General features: G+C 42.4%; 1 protein-coding gene across 3 annotated transcripts; it reads right to left on the bottom strand.

Annotated features, from left to right (window-relative positions):
• Nucleotides 1-231: 231 nt before the first annotated feature.
• F10 (coagulation factor X) lies at nucleotides 232-19,798 on the bottom strand. Of its 3 annotated transcripts, XM_039513478.1 has the most exons (8): nucleotides 19,630-19,798; nucleotides 15,683-15,843; nucleotides 13,321-13,345; nucleotides 9,106-9,219; nucleotides 7,671-7,802; nucleotides 6,242-6,537; nucleotides 4,702-4,819; nucleotides 232-1,272 (listed from the first exon to the last, which is right to left on the bottom strand). In XM_039513478.1, exons 1-8 carry the CDS (start codon nucleotides 19,706-19,708, stop codon nucleotides 725-727), a joined length of 1,473 nt encoding a protein of 490 aa, XP_039369412.1. In that variant the 5' UTR covers nucleotides 19,709-19,798; the 3' UTR covers nucleotides 232-724. The 3 variants fall into 3 exon arrangements, with proteins under 3 accessions (XP_039369412.1, XP_039369422.1, XP_039369430.1); XM_039513488.1 differs by lacking the exon at nucleotides 7,671-7,802; XM_039513496.1 differs by lacking the exons at nucleotides 13,321-13,345; nucleotides 15,683-15,843.
• Nucleotides 19,799-20,397: the final 599 nt, after the last annotated feature.

Genomic DNA, 20,397 nt, shown 5'->3' with positions numbered 1-20,397 from the left:
CCACAAAAGAAACAAGAGTGATAAAGTATTTTAAAAAGAGAAACAAACAGATATATGATGAATATATGATTTCTTGATAAGAATCAAGTTTTTTTCTAAATTAATTTTCTAAAACCAACCAGACATTTTGTTTCTATGAAATACCCAGTTATTTAGTATCAAATGTCAAAGGATTTATTTGCTGCACAGTTTTAGCAGTGAGGAACCTCTCTGCCTTCTTTAGCTTTTTAATGTGTGTGTATGTATGTGTGTAAGAGTCATTTGGAAGATTAGACAGTTTGTCCTGAGGCCATAAGGCTTTGTAGATGCTCTGTTTAATTTCAGTAATGTCCCATGCCTATTTCGATATAAATGCTATTTGTACATTTGTCTTGTCTCTCCAACTCAAGTACTGGAGAGTGTTCATCAAAAAAAACAACAACCCCACAACAATCCTAAGTTTCCTACAGACCAATTTGGAAAACTGTAAATCAGGAACCCAAAGTGGAATCTAAAAAACCATCTTGTTTCATGAAAATCCTTAGATCAAACAGAGCATTATTTTAAGTGCAAGTACGCATGCTGAAAACCATGTGTTAACTCATGAAGAAAGAGTACTATAACTCCCAAAGGAAATAGTAAGCTGTCAGGAAAGAATTTCAGCAGAAGTGCTAAAAGAGACTGAACTCTTTATTTAAGAATCTGCTGAGTGTACGAAACATAATGCTACATTAATTTAATAAAATTAAGAGTTTTGTCTAAATGTCCTTTTTAGCCAGCCTTGGAACTTGGACACTTTTGTATACACTCCATATTTGCCTTCCCTTGCACATCCTTCTCCCCAGCTGACTATACCAGTAACAAAATAGGTGTCCTTGTACTTAGTTACATGTGGACCCCCACTGTCTCCCTGACATGCATCTTTTGTTATATTGTCATAGCCAGCACAGAACATGTTTTCTGTGATCGCAAAGTTAGTGGTTTGCTTGCATGAATTTCTATCAATATAGGGGACTTCAAGCACTTTAAGTTTGTTGGATACCCGTCCTTGTTCATGAAGACGTCCAAAACCACTAACAGTTCCAGATTTTTGATTCATCAGAATTTCGTTAGCAAATTCCACATCAGGAAGGCATGCCGGGATAACATATTTAGAAAACTTTATAGGTTCCCTTAATTTTATAAGAGCTATGTCATAATCATAAGTTGCCGAAACAAATTTACCATGTACAAACACTTTTTCCACAGAGTACATCATTTCAGTGTTTTCTTCCTTATCTCTGTCCACTTCCCCTGTGTAAAATCATTAAAAATATAATTATCATGAGACACAATACAACAAATATAAACAGTTCCTAGAAAAACTAAGGGACCAACACTCCATGGCTTTGCACCTTGTGTAGTCTTCTCTACTGTGCAAATCACATGGACAATCCTACCATCCTGATTTGGGAGCATTTTCCTTGCACTTTGCACAGGTATAGATGACTACAGAAAGTGCTAAACAAGTATTGAGTTAGGACCTTACTGTTAAAATGGTGATTTCATGTAGGAATGTTTTGTTCTCCATTGCCTACCACTTGGGCCATATAGGATAGGCATGCTCACAAGTGTGAATGGAATTTGGCCCTTTATTTGGTAACACACACAATAATTTGGAAACAGAGCTTCTTTGTGCTTCAAAATTCTTTAACATTCTCGCTAACAGCAAAAAAGAACAGTGTCCCACATATTTCAGTGTTGTTGCCTGGGGTTTCTTTGGGAACTGGGTGGGTTGGGACTTTGGGTTTGATAATATTTGTAAATTTTCTGGCTTGCTGTTGTACAAAGGGTAGGATTTGCTTTTGTTGTAGAACTACAAACTGTATTTTTGGGTGCCTAAAGCTTGTGATGTTTTCTTTTTGAAAAATTAAAGCAACCATTGAACTGGTCATTTTTAGGCCTTTCCAAATTTGCAACGTATTTCAGACCAATATCTAAATGTTGTCAAATATAGATATTACCACCGCCTTGATGCTATTTCATTAACTCTCCGAGGTCTGGTCTATGCACAAAGTTACACCAGTAGAAGTAAAGGTGAGAAATTAAACTGATTTAGCTAAAGCGGTGCATCTTATTGTATGTACACTCAGGTTTAAACCTAATTTATATAGGAGGCAAACTAAACAAGTTCAAGTTAAGTCTAAACAAATGTAATACTGTCCACACGCAAAGTTGTATTAGTTTAGCCAAACTGGTTTAAAATCACACCTTTTGGTGTACCTTTGTACGTAGACAACTCCCAAGAGAGAGGGGTTCATCCACAGTCAAGCCAGTTCTTCTACATCTAAGAAGGTATGTCTCTCAGACCTGGACTCCATATGAAGTCCTCTAGAAAGGGGTTCTACAGCTTTTGGTCTTTCTGCCAAGATCCTCTGGCCCACTGTCTGTAAGTCTGGTCTGAGCTTCCCCAGCTGCAGCATTCCTGGGAAATATGACTGTCTTAACTGGCTGCAAAAATTCTCCAAGATAATCAGCTCCTACTCTGTTGATGTCTTTGTAGATTGGCATTAGGATTCTGACTTTGGGGCAGAAGCGGATGGAGAGCTGATATTTATGTAATGCCATGGGAACCTGAAATATGATTTTAATCATTTCTAGATAAATAAAGATATCCGTTGTTTAATTTTGTTCACAGGGTCTTTATTATATATAAAGACTCAAACTGAGAAAAGCCCCCATAAAAACAAAGAAAGATGGATAACAATGCAAATAACCTAATTCTGAACTGACCACCTTTGTACTTTTCACGTTTTTGTGTGTATTTCTAAAGAACCTTTTGCCATAGTATTTGGGGGCTCTTTTTATAGTTTATTTAACAGAAATCAACATTTCTCAAATTTTGGAATAATCCTCTTCTCCCCAGCGTCCTCCAAATCTACTAACTGTGCAGGGCCCATCTCTCAGGTAATGGGGGGAGGGTATGGTCGACCAAACAGGAGTCAGTCACCAGAGGGTAACCAATACTTAGAGGCTGGAGCAAGCTTTCAAAAAGAGCATTGTGTGTCCTGCATCACAACCTGAAGATGATGGGACCTAGACCCTGGTTTATCTCTGTCGGGGGTGAATTTCATACTGAGGTGTCTATGGAGACTGCCTAGCCCCTATCACTCTCAGAGCATGTCTACACAGCAGCTGGGAGGAGGTGTGATTCCCAGCTTGGACAGAGATAGACATACTAGCTCTGTTTGAACTAGTGTAGAAGTTGTATCGTGGCTGCGGCAGCATGAATTAGCTGCCTGAGTACAATCCTTCCTAACACGTTGGGTATGTACTCAAGCCACTGCTCGTGCTGCCACAGCTACACTGCTATTTTTACTGTGCTAGCTTTAGGGTGACCAGACAGCAAGTGTAAAAAATCAGGACACTTTTTTTTTTGGAGGGGGTGGGTGGTGAGTAATAGTTGCCTATATAAGACAAAGCCCCTAATATTGGGATGTCTGGTCGCCTTAGGTTGAGCAGAGCTAGTGCATATATGTCTACCTGAGCTGGGAGTCACACTTCTCAGTGGCTATGTAGACATATCCTCCAACACCAGGGAGCTTTGAGTCAGCACACCTCCACTGACTGCAGCTGCTGCAGAAGTTCATTGGGATGATGTAATCTCTGAAAGAGCTGGGTTGGGGCAGAGCACTGGCTTATCGTTGTCACCTATGTACTATATATGGCTTGCAGGAAAAATGGGTCTGTTCAGATGGGACAGACAATTCCTCCAGTCTGGCTTTGGTTTAATTTGTAGCTACTGTTTTGGAATGGGCTGCTTCTTTTTCTTTGTTTCTTTGAAGACTTTCATATTGAAGAATCAATACAAGGTTTTAGAGCGTGATCTAAATATGGTGAGGTGAGTGCTCTTTCTTGCTTTCTTTTGGAGAGTGTTCCAAGGTCTTGGAGGTGATTTTGTGTGTGAACTGGAGATTAGATACTGCTGTGCTGGTTTTTTGAAATACACAAGGATAGCTGTTAAAGTGGTACTCTGTCGAGTGCATCTCCAGTGTGATTGCATTATTTCTGCCAGGATTCACAGTCAGAGCAGCAGTGCCCAATGGTTCATGGTGCCAAAAATGGCAGATACTATTCTATCATCATAGTAATTTGACCTCTCTCCATCACCACAAGGAGATCACCTGTCCGTCTCACCAATGCAGTTTCAGAACTCTCCTGTCGGCTTAGAGCGGCTACATGAGAGACCGTACAGCGGCACAGCTGCATCAGTCCAGCTGTGCCATTGTAAGCTCTCTAGTGTAGCCATGGCTTAAGTTTCCTTTAGCTTAAACCTCTTTCAGTTAATTCATCTTAACTTTCCCGAATGTCCCAGTGTAGCTAAAGCCTGAGATTTCAGAGTTTCTGGCTGGTAAAGAGAGTGAGATTTTGGAACAGGCAATATTCTTAGTATCTTGGGGAGAAAAAGAAGGGGTAAGAATGCTAAAACTATTGTTCTTTATCATGTTCCCATAGTTCACCAACAGGAAAAAGAATTTCCACTGATGCCAGCTACAAAGTGAATCACTCATTTCCATACCAGTCCAGGGAAAAATTGAGGCAATCATGATAGCTGACAAGACCAAATGAAAAGCTATGGGGAAAGAGACAGAAGGCATCTTGCATATAGAGATTAGAGTACGTGTTGTTTGTCATTAATATCTGTTCTTATACTAAAGGAATAAAATAATAACAGTCACTTACCGACAACAACTTTAATGATTTTAGATTGGTTTATGCAGTGAGCTGCAGTAAGTATATAAAACTGGCTCAAAATTGTCCCTCCACAAAACCCTTCCTTATTTTCATTTATTAGAAGAGCCTGCAAGGAGAGAAAATGGGTGACTCCAGAAGATACAAAAACATAAGAATTAATAAATAACTGATTAAAATTAAAGGAACCTTTCCTTCATAGGTAATAGCTTTTTACGTACTGTACATACATACAACTACAGTACATATAGGCAGTCCTTGGACTTATGACAAATTGGTTCCTGAGAATCACGTTGTAAGTTGAAAATGTCATAACTCAAATCCTATAGGAACACTCTGGGATTGAGCGTCATAAAGTCTGAACCGACATTGTACAGTCGGAACAGGATGTCAATTTACAAACGTCGTAAGTACTGTTCCATCATAACTCAAAGGTCATAAAGTCGAGGATTGCCTGTATTTGTATCTGCCCAGCAACAGTATATATACACCCCTTCTATGCTTCAAACAACCCCCCAACTTCTCCAGCCATCATCAGAAGCAAGCTCCCTACAGACCAGGACACACCAACTCAAACCGGCCCCAGACCCTGCCAGAACAACAGATGCAAACCTGCAGATGCATCCCCACTGCTACAATGATCAATATCTCCCACAACACACCTTTCAAGATCCACGGGTCCTACACATGCCTATCACAACATGCGGTGTACCTCATCCAGTGCAGTGCATCAATTCCTAGTTCCCAGAGGAACTAGTGCACTCCAGTGTGATTGCATTATTTCTGCCAGGATTCAGTCAGAGCAGCAGTGCCCAATGGTTCATGGTGCCAAAAATGGCAGATACTATTCTATCATCATAGTAATTTGACCTCTGTCCATCACCATGAGGATGATAGCAACTATGTGGGTGAAATAAGACAATCACTACTCTCTTGAATGAACACACAGAAAAATAATTATGGGGAAAAATACCACATCAGCTCTGGGTGAATGCTTTCCACAAAGGGCTCACTCTATATCTGACCTATCAGTCCTCATGCTCAATGGAAACTTAGACAACACCTTCAAAAGATGAGCCTGAGGACTTAAATTCATAACTTTCCTAGAGACTAAAAATCGTGGACTGAACAGAGACACTAGATTTATGGCTCGCTATAATCTGTAACCCACTAACCCCTGATCTCTCCCCGCGCCACCACCTTCAGCCCAGCATTTTTTGTTCCTTTCCCCCCTCTGGCTGGAGAGCTGTTAACAGGCCACCTCACTTTGAATGGTCCCTCGCAATATGTGTTAACTACTTATGCTAAACAATTTGTTCCACCTTGTGTTTAGCTGTGACACTCGGAGTATGTTTCTCAGATCTGAGGAAGAGCTCTGTGTGAGTTTGAAAGCTTGTCTTTCACCAACAGAAATTGATGCAATAAAAGATTTTACCTCACCCACCTTGTCTTTCTAATATCCTGGGACCAACACGGCTACAACAACACTGCACATCTTTTTATATGTAAGATATAAAACATACTTATTTACCTGCCACGGACATTCACCAGGCAAGCAGTCATCACCACCTACTATCCTCGTATGAGGATTTAGAGACACATTAGTTTTAGGATCAGTCTCTTTTCTATCGGGAGCTTTTGTTTCATTCTGAAGATGAAGGTCTGGGCTGTCTGTGATACTGGTGATGTTCTTGTGGCTTGTCCCATTGTTGTTATACAGTTCATTGAGTTTGCCATCTTGTTCACTGGTAACACTGCTACTGTTACCAAATGAACCCACTGACCTCTTTTTTCTTTTCACGTAAACTTTCCCACATGGGAAAGGCTCTGTAAGGACAACGACAAAGAGTTAATATTTGATGTCCTAACAATACGGTAACTTTAGACATATAAACGTACACTAGAGTCCCTTCAGGACAGCTAAGTTGAGTGGAGAGTTTCATGATTAGAAAGCTCATTATGTGACATTTCTTGTGCGTCTATTCATTTGCAATGTCCAAGTACATTTATTGATGTTTGTTTTTTATCCTGAACAAACAATTTCAGTGCACTTTTTTTAAACTTCTAGAACCCCATCATTTATAAGAAGCCCTAAAGTAAACCAATGTGCCTAGGAGGGAGGAAAATGATTTATAAGTAAATAGATGTCACATTCAGTGTTTCAAATGTTTGTATAAATAATAGAGAGAAGAGAAAACATACTCTACAAATGACAAAAAAAAATAATAATAGTGTAACAATGTCCTTTTACAGCTGAATCATTTACCCAGTTATCTTTACAATAGCAGATTCCATGAAATTTTTCAAGACACCAGCAGGGGCTTGGCAGACACCACAGAGCCTAAGACTAGATTGGACCAAAACCAACTGCATTTCTGTTGTCCTAAGGCTTGTCCACAGTGCTAAGTTTGATGCACAGTGCTTGATTTCTATAGAGACAATGTTGAGCAAACAATTTCACTGAAAGTATGCTTTCAAAATCTTTAAAATGAAATGTTTTCAATTATTTAAATTGATATGATTATGCATCCACTCTTACAAAAAATGAGTATCTGGGCAAAGTGCTATATTTATGATTCATATGACTCTTTAAACATAGGATTTTTTTGTTTTTTACTTATAAAGGATGTCATAACAAGTGCAATCATTTATACTTATTAAATACATTCTTTTTTAATATAAAGATTAATAATACATGAGGAACCGAATACCATCATTGTATGTAAGCAGAGCTTGGTTGTTTTATAAATAATGTCCGTATATTAATATATAAGGTTAATCTATATTAGTATGACAAAAACAGTTTATAAATGTAGTATTTTGTGTACACTTTTTTTTTTTAAATAGAGCAAGCTGTACTTGAGGGAAAACTGTTTAAATGAGAAACGATGGCAAGTCTAGTTTTCTGTCACCATCAAAGCAATGGGAGAATCCATCCTTATCAGTGCATTGCTTCATACCTGTCGGAGTACAAGATTTTTCATCTGTTCCCAGAACATATCCAGTGGCACAGAAACATTCAACACTGTTTCTTATGGGTCTGCAGAAGTGGTCACATTCGCCATTGTTCAGCTTGCAGTATTTTGGTATAACTACATCAAAGACACATTTGTGTGAAAATGACAAAGAAATGGTGACTTTATAAAGGCGCATGCAGTTGATAATGCTTGTAAACTTGGACCAGAGCCTTTGTCTTTTTGTTTGCAATGTTTCAAGCCTGCCTTTGGCAGATGCATTATTCCTCATGTTGCAATAGTGCCCAAAATGTGCTAGGCACTTTCAAACCACAGATGAAGACATAGTCTCTGCCCCAAAGAATGGATAGTTTAAAAAGGAAAATGCAAACAAGTGGTGGGGGAAAGGAGTATAACATACAAGCAAAGAGATCAGGGTGCTGGTAGGCACGTTATTCCTCCATTCCTCCCTCCTTGTATAATTCATATCCCTCATTGTTCTCCCCAACCCAATTCCCGGCCTCAGTTCCAATGCCTTCACCCTTCTCTCCCAGCATTTGATAAACATTACCCATTCGCTCACAAGATAAATAAATAAGTGGATGACTTTTTCTACACTACAGCCTATGTTGGCAAAACTTATGTCACTCAGGGGTGTGAATATTCCACCCCATTGAGTGACAGAAGTTACCCTGACATAAGCATTTGTGTGCACAGTGCTATGTTGGTGGAAGAAATTCTCCTGCTGACATAGCTTATACCACTTATTTTTTATGCCAACGAAAGAGCGTCTTTGCCAGATATGCTGCAGCAGTTCAGCTGTATGGGTACAGCTGCGCTGCTGAAGCGCTGTACGTACAGAGATATTGTTCGTTTCTTGAGGCTGTCCCAGTAGAAGTGGGTATTCAAGAAGGATTTAGATGAAGAGAGGGAATCCCAAGGAGAATGGGGTGCCCAGGAGGGTAGAAAGTCACTGCATTATCTACTGTAAATCATTCTCCCCTGATTTGCCTCTTCCTCCTCTTTCTAGACAATAAGTGGTGTAATACCAGAAGAATAATATCTGGGAGCTCAAATAAGGTGCATTTATATTAGTTAGGTCCTGCAACCCTTACTCATCTGAGCATTCTTACTGAGTTCAGGCTGATTGTGAGGTAAGTATTACCCACACCAATAAGGGTTGTAGGACTGGGCACCTGGTTTGTAACATTAACAGAAGTTTTTGAGCATTTATTAACCTTATCTATTTGCAGAGACTTGGTAGTTTAATGCCTTATTGCACTGGCCTCCTAAGCCAAGTATTGTTGGTTTCAGACATGTCAAAACTTTCCAACCCTATATTTGTCATTTATTCCTTAACTCTAAGGAAATGAGAAATATTGTTTACTCACTGGCTCTTTGAATATTTCATCACCATCCTACAGTAAAAACAGAGACCTACCAGATTCACAGTTTTTGCCCTGATATCCATCCAAGCATGTACAAGTGTATGTGCCAATTCCATCTTTACACGTTCCACCATAGTGACAAGGATTGGGTTTGCACTGGTCCCCGTCTGCAAAAAGAGGCCACAGCAGCTTTTAAGATACAGTATAAACATTTTCATTGAGATTTGAAGTTTTCCTGGATGGTGAATTTTGTTACTGTCCTTTTTGTTATTTGTATTTAAAATGTTATCTCAGGATAACCCTGTGAGATTTAATACTGCATTTCCAAAAGGGTCCTAGACCAACAGTAAACAATGACATGTATACATACAGTTTAATATCATGCACTAGACTTATCATCAGACACATACATTTTGTGCTGCTTTGACATTAGTATGTAATGGATCATGTTCTGAACAAAACCAAAATGTTCAAAACTTCCCACAAAATGGAAATTCCTTAAAATGTTCATTTTGGAAACACCACCACGCGGTGTATCAAAATGAAATATGCTCCCTGTGGACCCTGGCTGCTGCTGACTGAAATTTACATGATTATTGCCAGTGTCACAGATGCCCAGCACTGAACAGCTATTGTGAAACTGACAGAATTCCCATGCAACCCCACCACACAGATTGCCCCAGGCCAGCTGGCTTCCTGGGCAGCCCAGCTGTCAGGACAGCTGGATCACTGGGGTTTTGGGGGAGTTGGGCAGTCCAGGCAGTCAGCTGGCCTAGAAGTGTGGAAGCCCTGGGGCCCCCAGCCCAGGGATAAACCACATGCCAGGGCTGCCCCAGAACTGCAGCTCCTGAAACATGTCCCAGGATTTTCAGGCTCTTAGTTCTGCAGCATGGAGTCCGGAAGCCTGGAGAACCCCAAAGTGAAATGGGGCTCCCAGGCCTTCCACAATCCCTACTTAGACTCAGGAACCTAGATTGAGATCCCCTGTCTGGAGGAGCCTGGACTTCTAGGGTTTACAGGCTCCCCAGCAGAAAGCCTGGAGTCTCTGAGAACCCTGGCTCAAGCCAAGCCTCTTAGAGCTTCCAGGATCCCTGATGCAGAGCTGATCCAGGTTGCAGCAGGTGCTCCGAGGCTTGCACTCCATGGCAAGGAGCCTGAAAGCCCTGGGCTCCCCAGCAGTCCACCAGGTGAGCTGTGGTTCAAACATGTGGTTCATTGAAAGTTCATCAAACACAATAAGTTTCCGCAAAACATTTGGGGTTCCAAGAATTGGTATTTTCTGACAAAAGGCTGCGAGAAACTCCTGACCAGCTCTACTCACATATAGCGGAGCATAACTCAGCCTACTATAGAGAAGGCTTCAGTATTACTGCATTATCAGAGAGTGCAACATTTGTGCTGAGGGTTGTGAAGGCCAGATAACCTGAAAGGTCTTAGGGGACACCCAAAATCTTCAGATAACAGGAGAGATGTCTCATGAGTGTCCCCTATTCTGCTGGTATTTTTTCTTGTATTTACCTAGCAGTGGAATTGCAGTCCCCAAGCAATCAAAAATCTTGAGTCAGGCCACTACAAAATCATGTGATTGGCTTAAAATTCATGAGATTTTAAAAAAAATAGTAAATTTGGTGTTCCTATTTGCCTTCCAGCCATTGAGCCTTTAGGGGTCACATTTCAAACTCTTCTCTACAGCCACAGTGTTTTTAAAAAAATGATAACTGAGATTCTTGCCTAATCACATGACTCCAGGAGCTGTTTTTTTAAAGAAAAACACTAAATATTGTGACAGTTGACACCTCTGCAGCAGGGAGGTGAGGACAACCAAGAACATGGGAGTAGTGTGGTATAGCTACAGTGCTTTAGCTAAGGTCAGGTACTAAATTACCTCCCCTCTGTGCCTCTTTGAACTTGGGCTGCCACCATTATTCCCTGTCTTCCTCTCTTTGGGCTGCCTCCTTACAGGATAACCAGGAAACCAGCTGACTCTCTGGCTTATCTGCCACAGGGTCATAACCACAGCTAACTTGTTTCCCATTTATAGGGTACATTTTCACTGAAGAGTTAGCCTGGGCTATAGCTTGAGTGTTGCCCCAACCCCCGTTCTGTCTACACAGAAAAACCTCTAACTTGGTCCCGAAGGTGTTTTAGGCCTGCTCTAGCAGGCATGACTGAATATATAGGCTTGAGCTTGGGTTTTGCTTCAGCCTGGGTTGGCAACCCACCTACTTTGCAGTGAGAATGCAGGCTAATCAAACCCAGGTGCTGTTGGACCTCCAAGCTTATCCACAATTCTACCTGGCCTGTACTTTCTCTTCTACCTCCCACCCTCTTTCTACACTGTAAATCACCTACACTGGCTCAGCGTATTAACCCTACATTAGTCTGCTCTATTTCTGCTGCATTTCCACTGTGTTTGAACTGAGATGCAGTTCAAGAAATCCTCCTCCTGCACTGCCAGTTGGCCAGAAGCTGACACTGGCTTTCTGGTAAAGATATGATAACAGTAAGACCCATTGTTTGGGGAAATGTACCCCAAATGACACTTTTATGTCTAGCAGACAGGAAAGAACCAGAGGAACAGAGAAGTCAGCCTGCTGCACTACGAATCACATTGTGGTTTGCAGAGTGAATTCCATAATGACATTCTTGTTAAAAGTGCCTGCTGCCACATGCTGTTTGCTTTCCCTTTCAGAACTGTCTGTATTAATGAATAGCTCCGCTTGAAAGTTATTTGCATACAGTACTGTTCTCATGTCACTGCCAGACAGCAGCTCCATGCGAGGGGCAGAGAGAAAGAGCATGCTCACCCTGTGAATGAATTAATAGAGCAGCTCATTTAATGCACGTTAAGAACCATGAAATATCCCACCAGAAACCCATCCCAGCACACGGGTCTGGCACAGTTGGTGCTTTGCACCGGGGATGCTCTACCCGGGCTGGGCTGGGCTAGGCTAGATTGGGCTAACTCTGCAGTGAAGACATACTTGCTATTGTGTGTGTGTTGGGGCTAGGGTTACCACCTTTGAAATGCAAAAGAAAGGCAACCCCCCTCCATGGAAGTCCACCTCAACCCCAACCACAAGGCAACTCCACAATCCCCCCCTTCTACAGTCACTTACAATATCTAGAGAGCACACACATAGATAAGACTGATCACATTACACCTCTCCATGCTCTCACATGACTCAAACCCTCTCTCTCATACATGCGCAGTGCGCTTCTGTGTTGGTGGCCAGACTGCTGCCATATTTTCAACAGTTTTGATCTGTTATTGCTTAAACTGTGCAAGTGAGAACACTGCAGCATCTTTAGCTGGACACAGAAACCTTTAACATTAGATATACCAGTGTATTGTGATAATAATGTAAATCTTTAGACCCACGTAAAAGAAACCTGGCAGATTAAATTATTTTTCTGGCAACTGGCAAATCCATTAAAAAAACCTGGCCAGGCTGGTCTAATACTGGTTAGGAGTGATGAGGAAGGCCAGGTGCTTCTTTGACCTCAGGAAAAAAGACCCTCGGAATTGGTTAGGGGAAGGTTTGACTCAGTGAACAAAGGAGAGGAGTGATAGGGTGCAGGTGGCAGCAGATGGAGGAAGCCAATGGGCTCCTTTTAAAATCAGGAAAGTAGTGGTGTCCGAGGGCTTGGGAGTGGTGTGCGTGTGAGATGTGTCCTTTAGGTCTGAATTTGGGGAACTTGAAAGTCCAGACCTAAGCAAAAGGGCCAATTTGCTGTGAAATCCCTGGGTACTGGACTCCACAGTCCCGGTTTAATACATTACTAAATCAGTAATGGTCACCATGCAAATACCATTGCAAACTGAAGCTTCTAGGGGTCACACAGCAGTGTTGTTTACTTATCAGCCAACAATTTTTTTTTATAACTGTATTTCTCTCAGGGCTTGTCTACACTTACCGAAGGATCGATGCTGCGGTGATAGATGCGTCGGCAGTCGATTTAGTGGGTCTAGTGAAGACCCACTAAATCGACCGCAGATCACTTGCCCGTCAACTCCTGTACTCCACCTGATTGAGAAGAGTTGGGGGAGTCAATGGGAGAGCATCTCCCCTCGACGTTGCATAGTGTGGACCTCGCAGTAAGTAGATCTAAGCTACATTGACTTGAGTTACGCTATTCACGTAACTCAAATTGTGTAGCTTAGATTGACTTTTCCCTGTAGTGTAGACAAGGCCTCAGTGTCCATTATGTTATAATATACTTTCTCTGAGGTTTAAGAACAAAGTACAATTTAAAGTACTCCTTACCTATATATTTATTCCAGAACTCGTCCTAATGGGGAAAAACAACGGATAGACAGAGATTAGTGAATCAAACTCTAACACAGAAGCTTTCATACAAATATACTAAAGATAGTTTTGTTTAAAGATACAGTTAAAGTGGAACTTCTTAAGTTGGATGTAAATACAGGCCCTTGCAGTGCAATGTTCTACTTTAATTGCGTCTTTAAACAAAACCATGAAGTCTAGCCATTTTCGTATCAGTGAAAGTTGAGCTACTTAGCTAATAACCTGATCCCAGAGGGGGTTTTAAGAAAAAAAACTGACCATCTATAGGGAGAATTGGCAACTCTGCAATCTATGGTGGGAGAATAGGGCCCTGGTGATGTTTTGTATCTCAATCAGCTATGATCCTATATGAAGTTAACACTGAAAGAAGGCAAAGTGCTTTTTTCCCCCTCTTTCTCTCTTGTGGCCTCTTTTCTTTCAGTTTTCCTGGTTAGATATATAGCTTATCATCATATATTGCTTCTTGTAGATGTTCACCACAGCTGAGCTAACATTTCTTAATTAGTCCACTTCCTAATATTTTGTGCAACCCTAACAATGCTTTAACAGACCTTGTTGCCTTAGGAGAAGAATAGTTATAAGAAATGAACTTGTTTGACTTCATGGAAGTTAATTGAATCCTGCGGTGGAAGAATAAGGCCCTAATGCTCAAACTATAAGGAAAAAAGTGACAACCACCTACGTTTAGGTCACAGTCAGCTTGAAGATTATCCCCTACACTCTATTTACAATCCATACCCCAAACCACAATCTTCCCTTTAAATCCCCCATGCCCTATAGCTTAGAGCAGACTCCCTATTTTTTCCCAGGGATACAGTATAAAATGTGGGAATATAAATGTTACATCCAAGTTACTAACCTTCAGGCCGTGTGGCTCTGCTGTCTTGATTTTTATCTCACTTTCCATTCCATCTTGCCTCTTCCCTTCCTCTAGTTTCTTTGTGCTCCTCCCCCAATTCCTCACCCACCTTTTGAAATACATCTCCCCACCAAATTTCACTCTTTGCCTTCCAAACATTTTGTGTTCCCTTCTCTAATCACCCCAATCCACTGAAGTCTCTCTGATCCCCATCTCTCCAACCCTCCCCTTAACTCCCACATCTCTTTCCTGCTCCTTTGCCTTTCTCACTCCTGGTTTCCCCACTTCTGGCCTCCTATTTCTTCTCTGGCTGACTCAGCCTTCTTCCTGCTACCAAGAGTCACGGCAAGGCTGGGACTCAGAACATAGGCTCTAAAACTAGCGCTGGGATAAGCTTCCTCTCTGGTGAGAAGGGGACATGGACTCTTCAAGGCCAGCCTGGTTGGTAACCTTTCTGCTGCCCAAAGAAGTATATTCTTCAAGGCCCTCCTTCATACTATTACTGCTATCAATGCTGAAGGATGCTTCTGCAGCCGGAACATACCTCTTCAAAGCTGGCAGACCTGCCTCTTTCCCACCCACTCTCCCTCTCCAGGACCTAAGGGGATGCTTTGTTTTTGCACAGGCAGAAAGCCAGCAGGAGAATCAGAATATCACATAAGGACACTGAAAGGAGGTCATCATCCAGGATAGTCAGTAAGCCAGGCTGACAAGAACTGCCATTAGCACCGACTACCTCAATTTGAGCTCGTGAAAAGACATCAGATCATCCAGTCCAGCCTGCTACAAGGGCCCTGATCCTCAGCTGACAAGCCTCAATCTAAGTTAGAGCTGCACATCAGCAGCTTTAGCTTACACCGCAGACACAAGTTCCATGTGGAATAACGAATCCAGCCCTTAAATATCTGAGACGTACCAGGCACCTTGAGATAAGTTTGGTTAATATCTTATGAGAACTTTCTCCTCAGCAGTGGTTGTCATCTCAATCAGCCTTCTTGTACTCTCTCCATCTCATTTCAAATCTCATGTGAAAACATCTGTTCTGCCTGGCCTGTACTTCTTAATGCAGAAAGGGGCTCCACTGAACACACACAGAGCTCAGGAGGGGTTGAGAATCCGTCCTTTAAGTATTTTATACTAACAGTGTTAGAGATGCTCTAAGTAGGTCACTGTCTAAACTAAACAGATCAGAACCAGGTAAAAGTGAACAGGCGGCTTTAACATGATCTGATCTGGCAAGACCTGAACTAGGACTGGATGCCTTCTCAGATGTTGTACGTTTCGCTCTGCTCCTCTGGTGTTCTAAAACCAAACTTTGCCAGTCTGCCTACTTCTAATATTTAAAACAGAAAGAGCTTGAAATCACTCTGCGGGTTTAATGCTCAAAAGTAACTACTGATCATAGGGGCCTTTCACTTTGGATGATGAAGGCCTAGTTGTTTCATGTTGATTTGGCCTTACTGTTTTCTCTGTGTCTTCGAAGGCTTCTCTGGCTTCTTCTTTTGAGCAGCGTTCCTCATAACATTCTCTTTCAATATTCCCTTGCTTCAGCTCCTCCAAAAAGGAATTAGCACGCTTTGTTCTTCCCAAAAACTTGTTTGCATTTTCTTCCTGTAAAAACACTAAATGGAAAGGAAGCGACAATTTAAAACGGATGCCAAAGAACTCCGTTAGAAAGGATTCAATAAGTTCAGTCAAAAAAACCCAAAAACAAAAAACAACCCCCCCCACATAACAAACCCTAATCTATTTTTAGGCACCATTAACCCAAGCAGAATAAAAGATTCTGGCCCATATTTATCAACTTCTTGTGCCGGCAAGGTACATCCCGGTATCCCTCCAAAAAGCCTGTTCAAACAGTTTCCCCTTGACAGGGTGTGGATGGACCCTGGAATTCTGTCTTACTTCACGTAATCTTGTAAATAAGAAAATGCAAATTGCTGCTTACGCTTTGCTTTTTGATACCCTGCTCTAGCACCAAATAAAGTTTCTCCCACACCCACCAGGGCTTCACGGCCCCAGCCAGGTTTCCTTACACAGCAAGTCCTCCTGGCCGCTGGGGGCTGATGTGGCACTGACAGTCAGGAAGACCATGTCCATCTGCTTTGTTCTGAAAGCTGGTGAGCAGCAGAAGCTGGCCAGGAGGTGGACGGGACAGGGACTCCAGGAGGGACGAAATGGTAAGTCAGGCTGAGACTGTTCCAGGAGCTGCCCTCCCCGCCCAGCCAACACAATCCCCAAGACTCCAAGCTCCCATCCCCCATCTTCCTAAATGCCCCTGTGCTGCCCCAGACTCTCCTTTCAGCCCCAACAGCAACCCAGGTTGCCCTCAATAATATCCCCATCTAATTTAAACATGTCAGGGTAAGATGATTATAATTGCATTCTGGTATTTAGCTAACACTGGCTACATATGAATATTGTGTCTAGTGCAGGTGGGGGCCTGAGCTTATTTCTTTTAATAAGAGTAGGGCATGATGGTAAAAATTTGAGAACTGCTGCCCCATAGGTTAAAAGGGCAGGTGCTATTGAATTAAATTGGAGAAGCAGTTCTAGCAGGGCCATCTCAACCACTTGCATGCATGAACAGTGCTGTTACTTCCAGCAGAGGGCAGCGATACATACACATAAATTATTATATTAATACCAGAGTCAAAAATCCCACCATACAGGGATAAATATTGAGTATTCTAATCGTCATCAGTTACTGTGCTGTAAATGCTGACATGCTGGTGGGTTTTGCTAAACATACTGAACTCAAAGAGTGTTTTTCATACCGCAGGTCAGTGGCAGAGTTGGGGCTAGAACCCAAGTCTTACAGCCTCATGTCCTATCCAGTGGACCATGCGGCCTCCCTTGGCACAGAACATGCAGTTCCTGGTCTGTTTTGTTGTACACCTGATTACTATTAATTAATTGATTATTTTTATTAACTATGCACTTTAATGATCACTAGGGGAAATAAAAGTTTGTTACAAGGAGGAAGAAAAATTGTTCTCCTTAACCTCTCAGGATAGGACAAGCAGCAATGGGCTCAAATTGCAGCAAGGACCGTTTAGGTTGGACATTAGGAAAAACTTCCTGTCAGGGGGGTTAATTACTGGAATAAATTGTCCAGGAAGGTTATAGAATCTCTGTCATTGGAGATTTTTAAGAGCAGGTTAGACAAACACCTGTTAGGGATGATTTAGATAGTACTTAGACCTGCCATGGGTGCAGGGGGCTGGACTAGATGAATTATCTAGGGCCCTTCCAGGCCTAAGATTCTATTAATTAGATTTGAGACAGTTGGTGTTTTGTTTTCAGGGGGCCAGATTCTGCCAGTGTTACTCACATTGGGTAGTACCTTACTGCTGCATGGATTTCAATAGACCTACAACCAGGATGAGGTCTCGTCTAACTCTTTGTTTGTAAATGTAGCTGCGAGTGTCTGGCTAAATGATTTACAGCTCACAGTTCACTCATTATCTTGCTTATCCTTAAATTCGTTTTCCTGCTCTGTAGTTCTGAGGAAGTGACAGGAGGCAGCAATGTAATAGTGCGGTTTTAATCTCTAAATGCTGCCGCGCCGATTATCACAGCTAGGAATGGAGTGTTTATGACCCAGCCTGTTCTGCCTGTGAGGCTGGTCTCTTGCTTCCCTAAATATTCCTGCCTCAGAACATAGCGAGCGGTAGGATGTTTGCCTGGTACAGCAGAATAGTTGGGAAACATGCAAAGAGGGGTTTTTGGGAATCTAAACAGGCTGGCAAAGAAATTGCTCCAGGGCAGAATCCTTGGAGGATGATTTTGTACTTAGGAACTACTGGGTGGCAGTTTGTTTTAAGCAGTACCGCAGTCGCAAACAAGCCAAACACAATAGCACTGACGACTTAAAGAATGGATAAAGGAAAAGCAAACCTTCTGGTCTATTTAAGGTCCCCAGGATGGCCCCCTTTCTATAGGATCTGAACACTTCAAGTCTTTAATGTATTTATCCTCACAAGAGCCCTGTGCGGGAGGGCAGTGCTATTTTACAGATGGGGAACTATGGCATAGAATGACTTACACAAGGTCACACAGGGAGCCTGTGACAGAGCAGGGAATTGAAGCCCCGGCTTCTGGAGTCCCACACTAGCTCCCTCTTGCCTCATTTGATTCAGGAAACTATCCACCTATCTGGCATCTCGTTCCCAGGAAGTGCAGAGGATGTACATTCCGCACAAGATGGTACTGTAGCTTTGGGGGCATAAGCAGTTTGACACTAGCCCTTTTAAAATTAAAATATCAATAACAGTAAACGCTAAACCCTAAAATGTCTGTCTCTTCTTCCTCTCCCCCATCTTATACAGATCTTTATTCCTTTTCCTCCCCACCCCAACTCCATTTTGGTTTTTGTCTCTCTTTTCCCCGTAGTGTTCTCTCACAAGTGTATCTGCCTCTCTTCAGACTGCTTTTCACAGGCTTTGAAGAAGTAGGGGAGGTGGAGGGGTCGGGGTAGAGACTTCTCTTTCTACTGACTGGAGCTGCATTCTTCATTTCTTGTTGGTTTCCTTTCTCCACTCCCCCATGCATCTCCCCCTCTCCTGGACTTGAGGGAATTTTCCCCTTCCCTTTTATGTTTCCATTCCCCCTCCTCAAGGCTGCTGGGTGGTAGGAGGCTACCCTCCCACCCCACTAGCTTCTGGGTTGATTAGTAGTTTTTCTCCAAGATGGGAAGGGTTGTTTTCTGCCTCCCTCATCTCTGTGGGAAAAGATATTTCCTCTCTTTTTTCTCTTCACCACAGACAGGGCTGTATTTCCAGGTCCTGCCCCTGCCCCACCCTTATCTGCCCCACACCTTGACTGGGAAAACTGAAAGTATGGACATGACTTTAAAACTCTAGGGAAACCAGTTCACAGCGACAGTACATGGGGCTGAAACCGAGCACACACACACTGCATGTATGAAACGCCAACATAGATTCATAGATTCTAGGACTGGCGGGGACCTTGAGACGTCATCGAGTCCAGTCCCCTGCCCTCATGGCAGGACCAAATACTGTCTAGACCATCCCTGATAGACATTTATCTAACCTACTCTTAAATATCTCCAAACATGGAGATTCCACAACCTCCCTAGGCAATTTATTCCAGTGTTTAACCACCCTGACAGTTAGGAACTTTTTCCTAATGTCCAACCTAAACCTCCCTTGCTGCAGTTTAAGCCCATTGCTTCTTGTTCTATCCTTAGAGGCCAAGGTGAACAAGTTTACTCCCTCCTCCTTATGACACCCTTTTAGATACCTGAAAAAGTAAGATGTCTGAGACACTCAAGCATAGCGGGGACTCCCCTTGGCTTACTCTGCTCCTATCCTGCCACATAAGAGCTCATTCCTTACGTAAAACCCCAAACCAGCCTCACAGGCAAAAAGTCAAGGTTTTCTTACCATTTCCTTCAGCTTGCAGGAGACCTGCTAGGGAAGTGGAAAGCAGTATGAGGAGCAACTGGCCAGCCATGACACTCATCTGTAGAAAACAATTTTCTCTCTCTCCCCCCACACTGCAGGGCTGTCACTGACCAAGGGTTAATCAGTACCAGACTTCCTGTTATGTGCTTTACTGTGCTGTACTTCTTATCACAACAAATAGTGTTTATGCATCTTTGGACGTGGATTGTCCAACTCAACGTGCTGATTGGATGATTGGGCCTTTCTTGGCAATGTCAGAGACAGAACTGAATTAGAGAAATCTGGAGCCCTAACCCCAGGAAAAATAAAATGTTGTTCTGCTTTCCTCTGGCCCTGACATACAGGAAGCAGGAAGCTGACTGTATTTATGGGAATAATCACCTATAGATTTCCATGCAAGGAACACCAAAGGGAAGGAAGTCCTCCCCTGAAGCACTTTTCTAGCAAATGTTGCATTTTGAATCTAAATTGAAAACATGTCCTGCAGGGTCTTAACAGTGTGCATTGCAGGCTGCTCATTCACTAATTAACATGTTAATTATTCCAAAGTACGTGCACAAAAGCCTAGGATCCATGTGAGCTGTTGCATTTCTATTGGTTAGATGGGGTCTGAGTACAAACTGAAGAGGAAACGCTGTTGCAACTGATTCTCTAATCTGCACGTCTGCTTAATTATATGCTCTGGAGAGAGTTATGCAGAAGAAGAGCTGGGGATGCTGGAGTAGATGAGTTTTTAGAAGCTGGCTA

The sequence above is a fragment of the Mauremys reevesii genome, linkage group 1 (assembly GCF_016161935.1).
Source record: "Mauremys reevesii isolate NIE-2019 linkage group 1, ASM1616193v1, whole genome shotgun sequence".
NCBI lineage: Eukaryota > Metazoa > Chordata > Testudines > Geoemydidae > Mauremys > Mauremys reevesii.
This window is presented reverse-complemented; position numbering and strand designations above follow the sequence as displayed.

Bases quoted from the DNA above. Each gene is read 5' to 3' on its own strand.
- F10 (XM_039513478.1), bottom strand. From the start codon at position 19,708: ATGAGTGTCATGGCTGGCCAGTTGCTCCTCATACTGCTTTCCACTTCC. The intron at 7,803-9,105 runs GTAGGTCTCTGT...TCTTTGATGTAG, and splicing joins GGGCAAAAACTGTGAATCTG to TTATACCAAAATACTGCAAG. The intron at 4,820-6,241 runs GTAAATAAGTAT...CTCTCCTTGCAG, and splicing joins CTGGTGAATGTCCGTGGCAG to GCTCTTCTAATAAATGAAAA.